The sequence below is a fragment of the Apis cerana genome, linkage group LG15 (assembly GCF_029169275.1).
Source record: "Apis cerana isolate GH-2021 linkage group LG15, AcerK_1.0, whole genome shotgun sequence".
NCBI lineage: Eukaryota > Metazoa > Arthropoda > Insecta > Hymenoptera > Apidae > Apis > Apis cerana.
In genome coordinates, this window is record NC_083866.1 from 924,285 (window position 1) to 943,550 (window position 19,266).

Genomic DNA, 19,266 nt, shown 5'->3' on the forward strand with positions numbered 1-19,266 from the left:
ATTTTTTCGTGCTTAAAATTAATCCAATAATTTATGTATAAAAATGTATATCATAACAAAAATCTTAAGATCTTAATCTCTATACATCCGAATCATTGATCTATACAAACAAAATCTCAGAATTTTTCTAATCTGAAACGATAAAAAAATCCTTCCTGAAAAATTCACAATGGAAATAAGTCCAATAAAATTCAATCAAAACAAAATCAGGCATCATCATTAACAATAGAACGTTTAAGAATCGAAAACACAAACAGAAAATGGTGTGCCAAAAGCGGTCGCAAGAATTAAGAAAATTAATTTGAACAACTTCCCTGGAAAGCAGTATGAGAGATTTCTTCGTATGTAAGTACAAGATCCGCCGAGCGGTAGGAGAATCATAAATTGATTGTGCCGGCAAAACAGGTAGGCAAGACTTAACGTAATACATTCGTCAGAAAGCAAGAAGGTGAAATCGAGCGATCTCTATTATTTAGCCAAGTGAAAACCGAGACTAAGTCAAAGACCTGAGTTTATTTCTCTCTCTCTCTCTCTCTCTCTCTCTCTCTCTCTCTCTCTCTCTCTCTCTCTCTCTCTGTTATATATATTTTTTACTAATTTTATTTATATTGCTAAATTGCGAATTTTTATATATTTTTGCAAATACATAAAATTATTTTCTGCAAATATATATTTTTTATATTTATATTTTTAACTGTATGTATACTGCATATTTTATATAAATAATTATATATCTAATAAGATATATATGTAAATATATCTTATATATAAATATAAGTATATAATAAAAAAATTTTTTATAATAAAGAGTTAATTCAACATAAGATATATTAGACATAAAAATATGTAATAATATAAATTCAGAAAATAGAATAGATAATACCATATTGAAACAAATTTAAATATATTTTAAATAATGTATTTTTCTGCATATTCTTAAATAAACAATCGATAATAAAAATTTTTAAAAAATATCACTATATCGTTTTATCTTTTTATATCATTCGTTTTATTTTTATAAATCCAAAATAATAACTACTAATAATAGCAATCTTTTTTAAAAAAAAAATCATTTGATTTAATATTTTTTTTTTGATAAATATATTTTAAATAGTTTTAAACATTAAAAATTATTTTTTATTAATGAATAAGTTTTTTTATTCCTCTATTATATTTCACTTTTCTGCATTAAAATTTTTTACCAATTTTATTTATATTATATTTATTTTATTTCAGTTTATTGAAATATTCATACTATAAAAAAATACTTATTTTAATTAGATAACAAATTTATAACATGCTTGAATATTCTTATAAATTCAAAATGTATTTTTCTTCGATTTACTATATTGTAAATTGTAATAATAATAATTTTAAAAATATCTAATTATATTGTGCTCAAAGATCAATTATAGCTCGTTCAATGTGTATAAACGCTTGATAATAAGCGCAATACAAGCCCTCACAAAGCACTACATGGTCCTATACGCGTTGTTTTCGCGGTACCATAATGGCGGAACGCCTCTAGTAGCGCGATTAACAAAAGCGATCTATTAAATGGACCATTGTGCTGTCTCAAGATGTGAATGACATCAGGCAGCGCGCCGCTATGGAGAAATTAAATTCTTTATCGCATTGGCGAGATTCGCGCTGAAATAATGCACGATGCGGATAACGTTCTTGCCTATGAGCGGCTTGTTATAAGTTTCTAAAGTTTATGATTTGAAAGATGATAAGTGAAAGATTTTGATTTTGTGTTTATTATGCAAGGTAATACAATTTGCAAGGTAATACAAAAATATATATAATATTTTGAAACCAAAATTTTTTAAATTTAAATTTTTAAATTATCTAAATATTATTTTAGAACAATACTTAATCTAATATCTTTGTTTATATTAAAATTTTTTATGAAGAAATAAAAAAATTAAATTAGAAAACATGTTGATATTTTAAAGTTTTTTTATAATTTTTTTTTATTTCTTTGAAATTGTTTAAAATTTAAATTTGATGTAGAATCTTATTGAAGATATCAAAAATTTCGAAGATATTGAATTACAATCAATATTCTTTTAATTTTCTGCTAGAAAATTTAATCTCTTGATAATATTTTTTAACAATATACACATATATATATAATTTCGTAAAGTATCTAATTATGAATAATTATTTCGATTTATAATTCTATGTCTGAGATTCTCAATTTTCATAAAAAAGATTCATAAATTTATAAACGATTTCATATCAATATATTTTCATCTTTCTTTTTATCTTTTTTTATAAATTTCTTATTAACTAAATTATACATTTTTTATATTATATAGTAATTGCACAGAAATTATCTTTCTGTGATTATCATTATAATATAATCATTCAATCGAACTTTATATACAGAATCCATCGATGCATTCAGTAATATTTATCAAAGAATTAAAAATATATATTATTTTTATATTAATACATTTATTAATATCTCATGATTTTTAATTCATTATAAATAAATTATTTCATCATCAAAGATATCGAAAATTAGAATTTCAAAATTTAATTATCAAATTTGAAATGCACATTCCATGATTTTACAAATATTTTATATTTTTTCAGTCTGAAAATATTATTAGTTTTTTGTTAATATTATAATATCATATAACATTTTATATATATGATAAAAATTTATTTTATTGAATATCATTCATCTTCACTGAAAATAAAAATTTTTCTATACTTTTAATTTATTATAAAATATTATAATTTATTATAATTTATTATAAAATATAAAAAAACAAATTGTAAAAAAAATATTTCATAATTAACTTACAAAGATGTTTAATACTAATAAATCCTGAAAATATTAATTTTTTATCATCATGATCTTATAATTAGAATCATTGAATTAGAATAATTAGAATTCATTGAATACATGTACACATATTCATATGTCATTTATTTTCAAAAACGAAGTTAATAAAGTTTTTTTGATATATTTATGGTATATTATAATTCATTTTAATAAGAAATACTACATAATACATATACATATATATTTTATAATCGAAATTCATTTTTATTGACTATCATTTATTTTCAAAAATAACGATAACAAAATTTAATATTTTTATTTTATTACGAATAATATTATAATATTATAATTATTCCAAAATATTAAAACAAATATTAAAACACATTCGAACTTATAATTTAACCTTTACCTTTCGTATACTCATAAAATTCACCCTAGAGATATACTAAAGAAGAATGAACCAAGCAAAAACGAAGAAAAATACGAGAGTAAAAATGCGAGAAGGCAAATATTGTTGAAAATCTTGTCGTTGCTCGCCACGACTCTCGGTATGCATAGCTTAAAGAGGAACTGGAACTCGCAGTAAAAGGAGTCTAGATAATCACGTTTATACGATGGTCCGCATTCCGAGAATTCGATACTTTACGGGGAAGAAGTTGTTGCATGCTCTCAAGGCCCGTTTTCACGATCGTTCAATTTGTACTCACGGTCGGCCAATGATCGTCCTCAGAGCCGTGAAAAGAAATCATATGTAATCTCTATGATCTCTTTTAATCATATTATTATAATTCAACGTATATTCTTGTAATTCCTCGAGAATTCTTGGAAGATGATACATTATAAGCCTTATAGTTAATGTTTATAACAGTAGTTAATGATATAACAATATTTTTTTAATTTTGTTTAATTCTAATTTGTAATTTCTTATAATTAATGAAGTATTTCTAAAAAAATAATTTATAGATCCATAGACTTTTTTCGATAAATCATTTATATTAATTAATTATCATAATTGTATAAGAATATTTTTCTGAAATTTTGCTTCAATATACTAAAAATTAATATAAACATGTTTTTTTCTAATCATGTTTTTCTATAGTTTGTTTTTCTTTTCATATATAATGTATCATATTTCATATATAGTAAATTAAATTATCAGAAAATTAAAAATTTTTAATTTTTTCATAATAGAAACAAATGAGTGATATATAACATAAATAATAATGATATAATAATAAAAAAATTAATATAAATAATTAATATAAATTTAAAATTATTTAAATTGTTTTAAAATATATACTTTTGATTGTTATCTATATTGAATGAAAAATGATCTATTGAATATTACGGATCAAAATAACTTGAAGATATAAGAAGTTCTAAGAAGTCAAAAATAATAATTGTACAAATCCATTATGAATAACTGTAGTAATTGATATTTTAAATTCGATAATAAATAATCAACGATATTCAAGAATTTTTTAAATATATTAAGAATTTCTTATTAGATCAATTAAGCAATTTTAAAAATTAAAAAATATTGAATTTTTTTGTATCAAATATTAAAAACAATTTAAAAATATATTTTTTATGATTAATAATATATTTATAAAATTAATTATGATAATGAATTTAAGACTATTTTGAATAATTTAATACTTCTCAATTAATAGTTTTAAAATAAATCATTATATGTTACATACAGATTTAAAACTGTACTATTAAAAATTGTTAAAAAGAAATAAAATATCATCCAACCAGTATTATTAAATCAAAATTTTAATGGCGTGAGAAAAAGATTAAATATAAAATTTTATTTGCGAATATTGATTTTCGAAATATTAAAATCTTTTATTATTATATATTGAATGTTCTATACCATTTATACATTCATAATGTATCAATATGAAACCGCTGCATATTTAATTATAAATATACTATATCTATTATTTTATAAATACAAACCGATATCCAAAACACATAATCGATGAATTAATTACATTCTTAATAAAAAACAATATTATTGGACATGAATCGTATTTCCTCTATTATTAAATGCGATTCAATTTTTCTACAACAAATTTTTCGAATTTCTATATGAACATATGATGTCACATTATTCCCATTGCTATTGCTAGATTAAGCAAAATTACGTCACGTAACATAACACTTGACTTTGCTCTAATCTAGTAGTCATAGTGAAGATGTCATATATGATGTCATATATTCTTCTCATGCGAGAATTCGTTAAAAGAGAATTGAGTTATTTTTGATGGTAAAGAGAATAGCATATTCTACAACTATCATCTGGGATTATTCAAAGAATCCATGAAATCCAAAAATAGTATATAAAATAATCGTTAAACAATTAAAATAATAATGATCGAAATTACGATTACTGAAATTATAATATATTTGAGTACCTACCGATAATTTGTAAATAGGATGTATAGATAACTCAAGATCAGATATTTTTTTCTATAATATATTCAATATTCAATATTTCAATATATTCAAAATTTAGCAAAATTAGGATTTTTTTTATAAATAATTATTCTAACATAAAATTTAATTAATTAATATGTAATATCTTCAACTATTTTCATTAAGAAAGAAATAATTTATTCTATACCATTAAAATATAATTTTGTATTACTAAGATAAAAATGAAATCTTTATTCGATTGTAAAATATAGCAGTTAAAAATACAAAGTGGCTTAGTATAATAAAATAATCAATCGATTGTAGAAAGAGATCGTAAAAAAACTCACCGAATAAGTTATTAAATTCCTTTATACTTATACCATATTACCATACTTTATACTTATACCATAATGCAAAATATTGAAAACAATAGTCAAAATGAAAGTAACGAGAGAAAAGGTTTGATTTTCGAGTAACGCATAGCAAGAACGGCATACAGACAGTTATGAAAGAAATAAAAAATATAAAAGAAACAGAAAAAAGAACGACTTACCACTGGTTGAGCTGTATTCGCCAATATATCGCCTCGTCAAATAGCGTACTACCACGGCTGAAAAGAAAAATAAGAGTTAAACGTGTGAAATATTTTTAAAGAGATAAGTATCGAGGCAATTAAAATTATAAGCTGATCGCAGATAATAATGTGATTTTTTTCTAAGTGAAAGTTGAACATTATATATTATAATAATTCATTATTATTCATGATAATTATAATTAAAATATTGTATAATTATTGAAAAATAATCGAGAAATATATAATATTATAATTAGTTATATAATACAATACAATTATATAGTTATTTTTTAATTATTCTTGTTCTTATAATTTGTTCTTAATTAAGAATTAATTAAGAAAAATAGTAAAATTACTATTATTAATTTTTTATTATTATATTTTAGTATATTTATTATATTTTATATTAATTGTATTTATTATTTTGTATTACTTAAATTTCGTATTATTATGTATTATTTAGATTTTTATAATTTATCTATTATCATTGATCTCTTATATTTTAATAAGTTTAATAATATTTTATTATATTATATTTTAATAACTTAAATTTTGTTTTTTTTTATATTTAAATTATAAAATTTATAAATTTTATTTATAAATTTTTTATTTTATTGTTATAATAATTATTATATATTATATTATTATTAATTATATATTAATAATTATTAAAATTGTTATAATTATTTTGTTAATATAATTATATATTAACAAAATATAAATACTTATTATCTATTCTTATTATTTATCTATTTATTATTATTATTATTATCTATTATTATATTATCATTATCATTATTATTATTATTATATTATCATTATCATTATTATTATTATTATTATCTATAACTTTGTTGTTTTATATTTTTCTTCTTATCATAACAAATTGTTTAATTGATGTTATTGTTTTATGATATTTTTTTTCTAAAAATTTATACAATTTGCATAAATTTGTACGTTTTTTTTAATTTTTCCAATACAAATTATTCTAGAATACTATAATTGTATGTACTATAATAGTGTGCAAATACTTATAAATGTTTTTACATTAGAATTCTTGATATTTTTAGAATGAAAATGAAAATAAAAATAAATTTAGCATAAATTTAACTCAAATTATATAAATCTATGAGAAAAAATAATCTAAAATTAAGAACTCTAATTCAAATCTAATTTAAAGTATTCGGTCATCCATGACCCAAAAATATTAATATTAATAATATATAATATTATATAGTTATATAGTTATATATTATATAATATTATATATATAGTTAATAATATATAATATTAATAAAATATTAGCTTGCATTTTATATGTAAATTTAAGATTAATTATTAAAGAAATTAATAGATTATTTATTTATAGGAGCAATAATTCAAATAAATTCAAATAAATTATTTTTTAATAAATTAAAATATTTTGAATTTATTTTCTCCTCATTTTTATTTTTTTTTTCTTTCTTTTCTTTCTTTCTTTTCTTTTGGCTTATTAAAATCGGAGGTGACACAATTTCAGATTAATTTAAATATATTTTAGTTAGAGTTCTTGTCGTTATCAGGCTGAATGAAAGTTTTGCTCGTTTCTTAATTTTAACGAAAACAGGTTTATATAAGTGAAAAGCAATTAATCATCGCACAATTTCTCTGTTTAATCATATCATATCTTTGCAAGCTTTTTTTTTGAAAAAGCTTTTCAACTTCATAAAAATGAAAAACTTCATGATAATTTTTAAACTGCTGATTATTATAAAACTTTCAATCTGGTATCTTTAAAATTAGTATGTTTGAATATATATAATACATTATATAATATATTATTTACTTAATTTTTTTAATTATATAATGTCATTAAAAGAAAAAATTCATGTTATTGTTTAAAATTATATTAATATTTTTAAAAACTCATTTTATTATATAACTCATTTTATTTAATATTTCTAAAAAATAAATAAATATATTAAAAAATTTTAAAAATAAATAAATATATTAAAAATATTATTGAAAAAGTAAAATTTTTATTATTGAGTATTATTGTTATTAAATAAAAATACTAGTGTATAAGTAACTATTTATTAATCCATTATAATATAATATAATTATTTTATCAGATTAATATATTATAATAAAGAAAATGAATTTGTAAGAAATTTACTGTAAACGTCAAAATCAATATACTTTATTAGAGTATAATTTAAAAATGCCTGTCACATATACTTATGTCAATATTTAACATACTTTTCCTGCCTAAACTGGTTAATTGACATCGATAAATTTGACAAGTGTATCTCAATTATTAGAAAGTCCGTTTCTTAGCATGCTCTTTTATATTACATTATTTATCAACAATCAATTAATGGAAAATTTTAGAAATTCTATTTAATCTCATGTATATTCTTCAAATTTTCACATTCAGTTTTCTAAAAAAAAAAAGATTTTAATAGAAAACATTTTTCTTTTTTCCAATTCATATTTTTATTTTTGTATTTTATTTTTGTATTTCAAATTTGTATTTTTTAAATATTTTAAATTTAATAAAATATAAACTTTTCAAATAATTTCTCATTTCTCAAAATTTTGAATTCATATCAATATTGATTTTTATTTTAAAAGTAAAGATTTCCTATGCTCAAAAGCTAAGCTTGACTAAAACTCTTTACTTTACGAAAGTTCTTAATTTAATAATAAAATAAGAAGTTAAAATTAAGTTTAGATATTAAATAATTATCTTATTCATATAATTATTATTCAAATTTTTATTATTTCATTTTTTATTTTTACTGATTAACTATCTATTTTATTTTAAATAATTTTATTTGAATAATAATATGTTTAAAATTATTTTAATAAATTATCATTTAATTTTTATTTATATTTTATATTTTAATTATCATTTTATTTGATACTTAATTTAATATTAAATATTTATTATTTAATTTTGTTGCAAAATAAAGATGTTTTTCTTTTATAAAAAATCTGTGGAATTTTTCTGTATCTAGATCTATTTTTTTTTCATATTATTTCTTGATTAAAATCTTTTTAATATTTTTAAATATTTCTTATATATTTTATTTGTTATCTTTTTAATTTTTATTATTTGTTACTATTTTAATTAATCAAGTTGATAATTCATAAACAAAATTTTTAAAAATAATTATTATTTTTTAAATTTTAAAATTTTTGATTTTTATTTTTACATTTACATTTTTATATAAAAATAAATTTATTTCCTATTGTATTTTTCTACTAGTTATTTGGTTTTTTATTTAAAATAAAGAATGCTCAATCTTGATTTAAACATGAATTTGATGAATCTTGATTTAAACATGAATAAAATTTTCGTTCAAATTATAATTTATTATAATTTCCTCAAAAATCCAATCAATTTTAGTTTCTTTATTTTCTTATTGTTATTTCTTTTTTTGCAAATCTCAAAAAAATTTATTTCTTATTTGAAATAATTACTTTCATACTTCATTTCAAATAAAAAATGTTCAATCTTACTTGTTTAAGTGTTAATATATTTAAATATTTATTTTTTTTATTCAAAATAATTTTATAAATCATGATTCTTTAAAAAATTCATATAATCCTATTCTTTTATCATTTATACTTTCCTTCATATCTTTCTATTTTTCTATCATGTATTTCTTTCATTATCACTATTTTACTCAAATCTTCTCTCCTATCTATAGACTCAATTTCTCATCTCATAACATAAAATGAACGATTCATTCAACTTTAGTTTATACGCAACTCGATAGAGGCAGTAAATAATTCTCTCATTACTAATTTCCTTCGTTTTTCGCACACTTTGAGATGAGGGAATTAATTAAAAAGACACGGGAAAGGATTATTCGTATTCGCGCGTGACAGATTAATTGAATTTTCGCTCGGTATTTGGGAATGTTCAGAGGCGTGCAAAGTTGAAGAGAACATCCAACGACAGAATGAGAATCGTATGTTATTAATCGCGATAAAAGTATTCTCTTAAACTAACCACCACACCTCCTGTCGACAGCTCACCGACACGAGAAGAAATACGTTCTCTCGTTTCGCTTTCCGTTTCAACCCTGCAATTTCGCACAGGTTCAGTTCGTGAAGGATCAATTTCGCTATCCTATCGATCCGTAATTACACGGCTATAATGACCTAGCACCTTGAAAAATAAGCTCACGAATGAGCGATCGAAGTAAAATGAAAGGAAGAGAAAAAGATTGGCTGAAAGGTAATTTTTGCAGATTCGTAGAAAAATTTCGCAGTAATCCCAGCAATGATCTATTTTTGGGATTGTTTACTTTCCAACAAATACAATCTCTTGAAAATAACACAGCATCGCGAGCATTAATCTGCTTTCGTCAAAATGCTGCGCATTTGAAAATGATTTCTAAGGTTTCTGTTTCACATAACAATATAAATATCGTTTAATATTTGAATCATGGACATCAATTATCATATATAAACTCGACAAGATTCTTTCACACAATCGCCCCATCGTTTAAACAATTCAATTTGTTCAATAATTCGATATTGATCATACAAGTATGAATGAAACTTATAATATCATGTAAAAGAAATTTAAATATATACATATAGTATACTTGTTAATTTTAAATATACATATATTCATTAATTTATTAATGATTAACATTGTGAATTTTGTGAATTTTTTCTTATTTAATATAGCTATTATAAAATTCTAAATATTTGTTTAATATTTTTTTCATAATGATTTGTTTTTTCAACTTAATTATAAATCGAAGAATTTTATAAAATTTGGAAAAATGAAAATCGATATTTATAATAATATTACTTTATAATAAATTATATTAAAAAATAAAATTATATTAAAAAACTTTTAGTAAGTAAGCTATTTATTATTCTAATATATTTTTTATTTTATTAATATTATAGTATTATTTTATTTATTCTTTTTTTTAATAATTTTATAATTATTATCATTTATATTTAATATTTAATGAAGTAAAGTTAATTAATAATATTGTATTATATTCATAATATTTATTTATATTCTATATATATGTTAATTATCTAGTTATTTAAGAAAAGGAATATATGTAGAATTCGAATAAAACGAATATTACATAGTTTTGGAATTTATTTGATTGAATTAGAAAATATTTTATAACATCATTTTTAATAAAAATTTAGTATTTTTTATAAATATCGTAAATTTTATAATCTTTATAATCTTTAATTATTAAAATAGAATAAATGCTTCAGTATAATTATTTTAAATTTCATAATAATTAATTATTACTATCTCTCTTTGTATTGTTTAACTTTTATTTATTATTAATTACACTATAGTGCTATAAATATGCAAATAAATAAATATCTTTTAATCATTATCTATAATTTTTAAAAATTATAAAATAAAAATAGTATTTAAAACTATTTCGAGTTACAGAGTTTAACAAAAATAAAGTTTTTTTCATTAATAATTAAGATAAGGTCATGATTATCCATATTTATATTTTAATTGCATCTTACAAATAAGATTAAAAAATGAAATATTATTATTGTGTTTATAATATAATGTTTATAACATTCTGTTAATTAATTTTATTATAAAAATTTTAACATCCTTTTTAATTTTTTTAAAAAAATAAAAAATATTAAAAATGTTTAATTCTAAGATCAAAGACTGTAATTATATGTATATTTTAATATTTTATCTTATATTTTCTAAATATTTATTAATGATTATATTTATTAATTTTTTCCAATTTTAATAAATATAAAATTGCAATATTTTAAGATTATCATCATTTAATTTTTTTAATATTATTGTTTTTTAATTTATATTTTTTCCTATTTGAATAGTTAATTTTAATAACTATTTACATTATATACATTATATACATAAATTTAGATATTTTACATATATATAGTAAACTATTATTAATAAATACATATAAATATATTTTTTTTCCATTTTAAATTCATGAGAGTTATTAATTATATAATATTAAAATATAATATTATATAATATTATATAATATTAAAATATAATATTATATAATATTATATAATATTAAATATTAAATTAAAATAACAAATTTGAGAAAATAAAAAAGAATTTGCATTGATTTTTATTAATTTTTGAAATTTTTGAATTTATAGAATGATTTTAATTAAATTAATTTTAAATTTTAATTAAATTAGGAGTAATTATTTAATTGTATAATTATATTTTATTTTATTGAATAATTATAAATTATAATTATTTCTGATAATTATCAGTATTCAAATTTATAAAGCATGCTCTCAATTAATCTTAAAATCTTAATTATCAGGTTATAGAGAATTATCAATTATGTAAATAGTACATTACCATATAAAAATTTAAAATTCTACATTAACTATTTTATTCTTGTTCTAAATATTATTCTTGAACTAAAAAACTTTTTACATAGATCTATTATATATTTAATATAATCCTTCTTGATTTAAAAGTAGTATAACATATATAAAATGTAAAAAATATTAAATTCAAAAATTATTTAAAAGTTAATATTATTAATAATAAGATATTTTTGAATAATAAATGTTAATTTATCATTGTTATAGAAAGTCAATATATTATATTAAAATTTAATAAAATATTTAACGGCTATTATAAATAATTTTCAATAATATTAATAATAATACTTTTCAATATTTATTATTTATAACTAATACTTAGTATTAAATGTAAGTACGTTAAATTTAATTTCAATGATTATTATTATTAATAACAATGCAACTTAATTTAAAATATTAAAATATTAATTCTTAAATTTTCAATATGAAAATTCTAATTTTGTTTTTAAAATTTCTCTGGAATATGAGACAAAATTTATTATTCTTCAATAAAATTATCTTAACTTTCTACTTATTCTTTATCAACATATAAAGTGCAAATTTTTCTATCATTTTACATACATTTATATTGTCTCATAATATTTATTAAATATAATGCATGTATTAAGCAATTACATTATGTTTATATTTATATTTTATTATAATAAAATATTAAATCCTAAATTCTCGATATTAAAAATCTCTATCTTAAAATATCAACAATGTCTTACTTATAAATAAATATAATTGAATTACATTAAAATAAAATTATAAAAAAAAATTTCTTGTAAATAAAAAATATTTTTTTAGAAATGATTGTGACATTTCTTTCTCATATATATCGAAATTTGCGATATTATGCGATATTTAAAAAGATAAAAAAATAGATCTAAAATCAGATTCGTTTCATTTTGTGCAAAATGATAAATCCTGTAATGAGTTGTTTTTATTCAGTATGTATTCAGTATGGAAAGCGAAATCCAATAATATAAATATTTTTGTGCGGATATTTTGAGCTTAAGCAACTTTAGATTGAATTGGATGATAAATGAAAAAAAAAAAATATTCGAAGAATAAAGACATATTGAACTCAGATTATATTCATTTAATTGTTAACCATAGCTACAATTATATATATATAGCTACATTAATTCATAATTGATACTCAGACAATTGAGATTTGCTGAAAGATGCTAAACAAATATTTAAAAATGCAATATTTATAAGAATAGATTTAATAATAATTAAATCTGTATTTCAATAATTGAAAAGATATCAATAAGTTAAATGATGTATTTGAGCGATTATTAAAATTTATCAAAAAACCATATTGAAGTAAAATATGATAAAGAAAATTTGTTTTCTAAGCTCTAACGAATAATATCTTGTTCATACATAGATATTGTTTACCTTGCATATAATAAATTTAAATTAGAATATGATTACAAACAAAATTATTTTTATTATTAACTCTTATCTATTCTGTTATAAATAACATATTAAATAAAGTATTAAATTCCATTAAGTTTCGACATTAAACTTTTTCTTTTTTTATTGAAGATTTTCTATTTGGTATTCACTAAAACAAAACATTTCGTTTTATCTGAAATATCAGCCATTATTAAAAATCCTTTCGATTTTGCTTCGACTCAACAAACAAAACATACGTAAAAGAGGAACCAGTTAGCTCTTAACTTGGTGAATCAACACGATGTTCACAGTGGTCCAGGTTGCTAGAGCTCGAGGTCTCTCTTTCTTCTAGCATCGACTATGGACGACAGATTTATAAACGGTGTATATACGAGAGCTCGACGAGAGTACAGGACCAGCACCGATCTATGTACTCAATAAGTCTTCGAGGGGTCGAACCTCGGCAGAGAGAGACAGCCATGTTGGCGACATGTTAAAGTTCTCGTATGTTTCGTGAAGCAACGAAGAAATTTATGAAGCGATGTGTCCTCGAGGACCGCATATGTACGATCGCTGATCTACGAACATATCTTTTAATGACATTTCCTGTACAACTGATCATTAATTATCATTATTATGTATTTGACGCAAATTTTTTAGTTTCATCAAACAGTTAGGTTTACAGAAAACACAAAATGAATTTCCTTGTTTTAGTCTTGTAAGTTTGTGAAACTCGTTCTAGGCGTAATTATTTTTTTAAAAGAAAAAAAAATAATTCAAAGTCAATTATTTTTTTTTCTTTTAAAAAAATAATTTTAGAATTGCAAAACTTACGTATGAATTATTAAATTATCAATTATTAATTATTTCTCACAGTATCTTTATGTTGATTTCTAATCATTATTAAAACTGTGATATCTGAATATTTTTAGATACAGATATAGTATAATTAAATAAATTTATGATAAAAAAATGAGAGAATATCAATAAAATTTTGAAAATTTAAAACATTTATTACTTTTATATATTCAGAAGAAATAAAATTTCTTCATCGAGATTCAATCATTTTCTTCAATAAAAAAATAAAAAAGAATCGAATATCAAAAAAAAAATGCAAAAATTCAAGATATCTATTTTTCAATAAAATAGCTTAAATTCATTCTTCTAAATTCAATTTTTAATTTAGAAATATCAAAAAAATTTTTTTTCTTCCAAAATTAATCTTTTTTTAAAAAGAATAAAAAAAAATCTAATATCAAAAGAAATCAAAAATTTCTTATTCTTTCTGAATAAAATATTTCAAAATAAAATTTCTCAATTCAAATTTAATTTAGGATCAGAAATGCTCAATTAAGTAAAAAACAGCAAATAACAGCAAAAAAGTAAAAAGATATAGAAAAGCGCATAGATTTTTTTCTTATTTCTTACATATTTTTTACAAAAAAAAACAAGAAAAATCTGCAATTAAAAAGAAAATTAAAATATTAAGTTTAAAACTTTTTAATTCCTTTCAATAGAATATTCTAATCTATACAATGTATAATCTATACAATCTTTTGTAAATTTAATCTTTCACTAAAAAAAATCAAAGAAAAATTATCAGTATCAAAAATTCAATATTTACTATTCGATAAAATATTCAAATAATTTCCTCTTTTAAATTCAATTTCAATTTTTCCAAAGAAAAAGCAAAGAAAAAGAATAAAATAAAAATAAAATATCAAAATTCAAAACATCAATTATCTCTTAATAAAATATTCCTAACTATTTCTATATTTTTCTGTTTTCTCTTTTCGCTTTTATTTTGTCACGAATCGCATTAAATCGACCGCTCAATTGTTCCTGCCATAAAACTCGTTTCGAACGTTAAAATGGCACACGGTGCACATTCGCCACGAAATCCTAGTAGCTGACATTTCTAGTCATTCGCAATTTGTACTTTTGTATCGAACGAAAAATACGCATTAAACTCTCTAGTCGTAGCGTAAACGAAAGTTCAGAGTCGAAGGAAATCCGAGACACACGGTATCAAGATACGTAGTAGAAGTTCGTCGCGACGACTCATGGAAATTTATGGCGTCTCGCGCATCTCAGAATCCCATATACATACGCGAGAATGCTATGCACTCTCCTCTATCGTGTTGCGTTGTGCGAGAACGTGTCGCTAAAACCTTGTCTTGACAATTGAAAAGGCAAATGCAAAAAGGAATTATACTACAATGGTAGTATTAAGACTTTTATGAAAGTTAATATTTCAATAAAAATTAAGTTATGTGATTAAAATTGCAATTTTTTAATTACATTATTTGATTATATTTATTGTTTGATTATATTTAAATAGTGCAAGTCTGGAAAATTCTTTCATTTTTTATTTTATTTTTTATATATTTAAATCTTAAAATTAAATCAAGTTTTTATTTTTAAAATATTTTATTTAGTGTTATTTTAATTAATAAAACGTGATTTATTATATATTTTATTATTATTATTAATTGTATTATTATTATTAAGTTAGTTATTATTATTAATTGTAAGTATTAAAATGTTTATTTAAATGGAAATTTTAAAGATTCTATTTAATAATTTTATAAACTAATTAAAAATAGCACAATTTTAATTTTATTTTTATATTTTCTATTTTATCATTGATTTTTTTCTAATCTAGCTCTGTATTTTTTATAAATATGATATGTAAATAAAATAAATATTATATAAATATCTTTCAAATATCTTTCTTTTTGTCATTCTTTACAAAATCATATCTATATGCAAAAATATAAAATTCTATAATAATAATAAAGAATAATAATAAATGTTTTTTATATAAAATTTTACATAAAAAAATATATAAAGAAAATAATCATTTAATGTGTTATAATATAATAATATATAATCATTTAATATAGTTACAATATAAACAGAAATTTTAATTAATTAATTAATTTTTTTATATATAGTTATAAATCAAAAATAACTAACTAATATAAATAACTAAGATGTAAAATTAATGTAAATCTTTCAATATTGAAAGTTTATTAAATATTTTGAATATTTGGCATAACTTTTATTCTGAATTGTTCAAGAATATGTTTGCAAATAATCCGCATACGTTGTTCACAAATAATCTTTAAGACTATTTAAACAAAATACAAATCTAAGAAAATTTATGAACAATCTACAATTATATAGTCTTTTGTTGGAATAGAAAACAAAAGATAATATCCGCAGCAAGAAACATGCATCTAGTAAATGAATTTCCTGTAATCTTACTGTATAATACTAAATATCTTATTGTTACAGCTAATTTTATATTTCAACAAGAATTTGCATGAAAGTTAATATATTTTTCTATTTTTAAACCAACTTTTTAATAAAATTTCAAAATCATTTTTATCCTCACAAAATTTCTGAATCTAAAATTCATTTAATTTAGTTTTTTAAGAAGATTATTTTTATACCGATAAAGTTCGACTAAGAATTTACGTTCTATAATTGTTTAATAATTTATTATTTTTTTCTATAAATTTAAAAACAGATATATTCCATAAATCGTGACAATCATATTTAGAAATATAATTAAAGATACTATAGTTAAATATGGAGACATGATATTGTCTATGAATAATCGAACAATAATATTGTAACATTTTATGCGGATAATTTATACAATGTTGATGATGTTGAATGTTGCTTAATTTGAACTTGAAAAAATTAAAAACTCTTATTGAAGTAGCAATAAAAAATTTTTTATGTCAAGAGGTTCGTCATTAATGATTAATAATATTTTCAGTTTCGAAATATTGAACTTTATATTTTTATTGTTATTACAAAATTGCTTATTTTTATTCTAATGCAAAAATCAAAGAAAATCAAAGAAAAATCTGTATCTTGTAATAATAATATACTTCAACTAATAATTAATTATATACACATTGACATAATTGATTTAATTAATTATAAATTAAATTGAGGTAAAATTTAAATGTTTGTCTTATTATGTTATTTTGATATGATTAAAGTATTTTTACAATTCGATATTTGTTGAACATCTTTTAGAATAAGTAGAAACAAAAAATTTCTCATTATTTCTCTCGTAAAGACAGTCGGTTTAAGAAAGTCGTATTCTCGAGACTTCGTGAATATGACCCGTTCGCGTGCACACAGAGTGAATTGAACGCGTCAACGAGGCCTTTTATCGTGGCTGAATCGCGGACGTGCTCATAAATATGGCGTTATGTGCTCAAAGATACATGATAATACATATCGTTAAACAAATTCACGGGGCGGACAATCGTAATCGTTAAGTTGAACACGTCCATATATGTTTTTGCGTTTTAAGATAGCACGTATTTTCACGATACGTATAATTATCGTATAATTGCGGAAAAATAATGAAAATATTACAAAATTTTGAAAAATCATTATTTCAATCTGTTAAATTCAATATGTATTGTAAATGAAATCATTGCTATATAAAAACTCCTATAAAAAATATTGGAATTATAAATGAAATAATTTGAATAATAAATTTGAATAAAATATTTTTTAAAATATTTTTTTTTATGTTAATAGATCGATTTTTGTGTAAATTTTGTAAATCATAGAATAAAAATAATTTTTTATAAATGTTCAATATATCAATCATGATAATTAAATTTTAATAAATAATTTGTTTAATCATATTTAAAAAGTTGAACTTAATAAATTAAAAAAATTAATTAATTGTTATATATATAAATAAATAATAAACAATATAAAAAAAATTTTAATGCAAATATTACTATAAATTAAAACAATGTTCACATTATATGCCCGTGAAACTTATTAAAACTCATTATTTCAAAGGAATGTAACAGGTAAAAATTATTTATAATATTCAATTTTAAAATCTAAATTTGATAAATTTAAAATAAAAATTATTTTCATTGATTTTATGAATTTTTGTTTAGTAATTTATAATGATTTTTTTAATAATAATGTTTCTTATTATGCAAAAATAACTATAAATTAAGAACTACGAATATAAATTGAAAAAAATTATTTTTCAAGTATTCTTAATTTATGTATATATTTATTATATGTATATATTATATATATTAATTTATTCATATATATATTTATATCGTGAATATTATTTTATATATTCATTTTAAAATATAAATAAATTTACAATATAAGATAGAGAAAAAATAATATAATTAATGATATAAAATATATAATTAATAATAAATGAATTAAAATTAATTAAAAAGTCAAAGAATATACATAAAAATGTTTGAAAAGTAGAAAAAATTAAAATTGAAAATCTTTGCAACATTTTAAAAATTAATTTTACAAAAATTATATTTTGCTAAAACTATTGGAAAATTAAGAATTTTTTTTCTTTTAAAAAATAATCATAATTTTGATTTTCTTCTTTTATCGTAACACGTTAGATAGAATATTATTCTATTAAAGTATTTTAATATTTTAATATTTTATACATTATTATGTATTAGGATATTTTGCAAATTATAGATTAATACATTTTATAAATTATAATAATTGTTATAAATATTGAGAAGTTCAAATAAATATTATCAAATTCAAATTAATCTATTTGAAATCTTTAAAAATCTTCATCTTCACTTTTTCATTTTTAAAAATCACATCTTTTTTCTCCAAACGAATAATTCTTTCGCAAATAAACATT

General features: G+C 19.5%; 1 protein-coding gene across 6 annotated transcripts in view; it reads right to left on the reverse strand.

The window, feature by feature from the left end:
• Positions 1 to 19,266, reverse strand: part of LOC107996040 (ras-related and estrogen-regulated growth inhibitor-like) — a 233,704-nt gene that overhangs the window by 200,901 nt on the left and 13,537 nt on the right. For all 6 annotated transcript variants that reach the window (XR_009832780.1, XR_009832781.1, XR_009832779.1 and 3 more), the window contains one exon: positions 5,778 to 5,834. Coding sequence is in view for 3 of the 6 variants with exons in the window: in XM_062085332.1 (XP_061941316.1) it covers positions 5,778 to 5,834 (57 nt within the window). In the remaining 3 variants the exon portion in view is untranslated. The remainder of the gene's footprint in view (positions 1 to 5,777; positions 5,835 to 19,266) is intronic.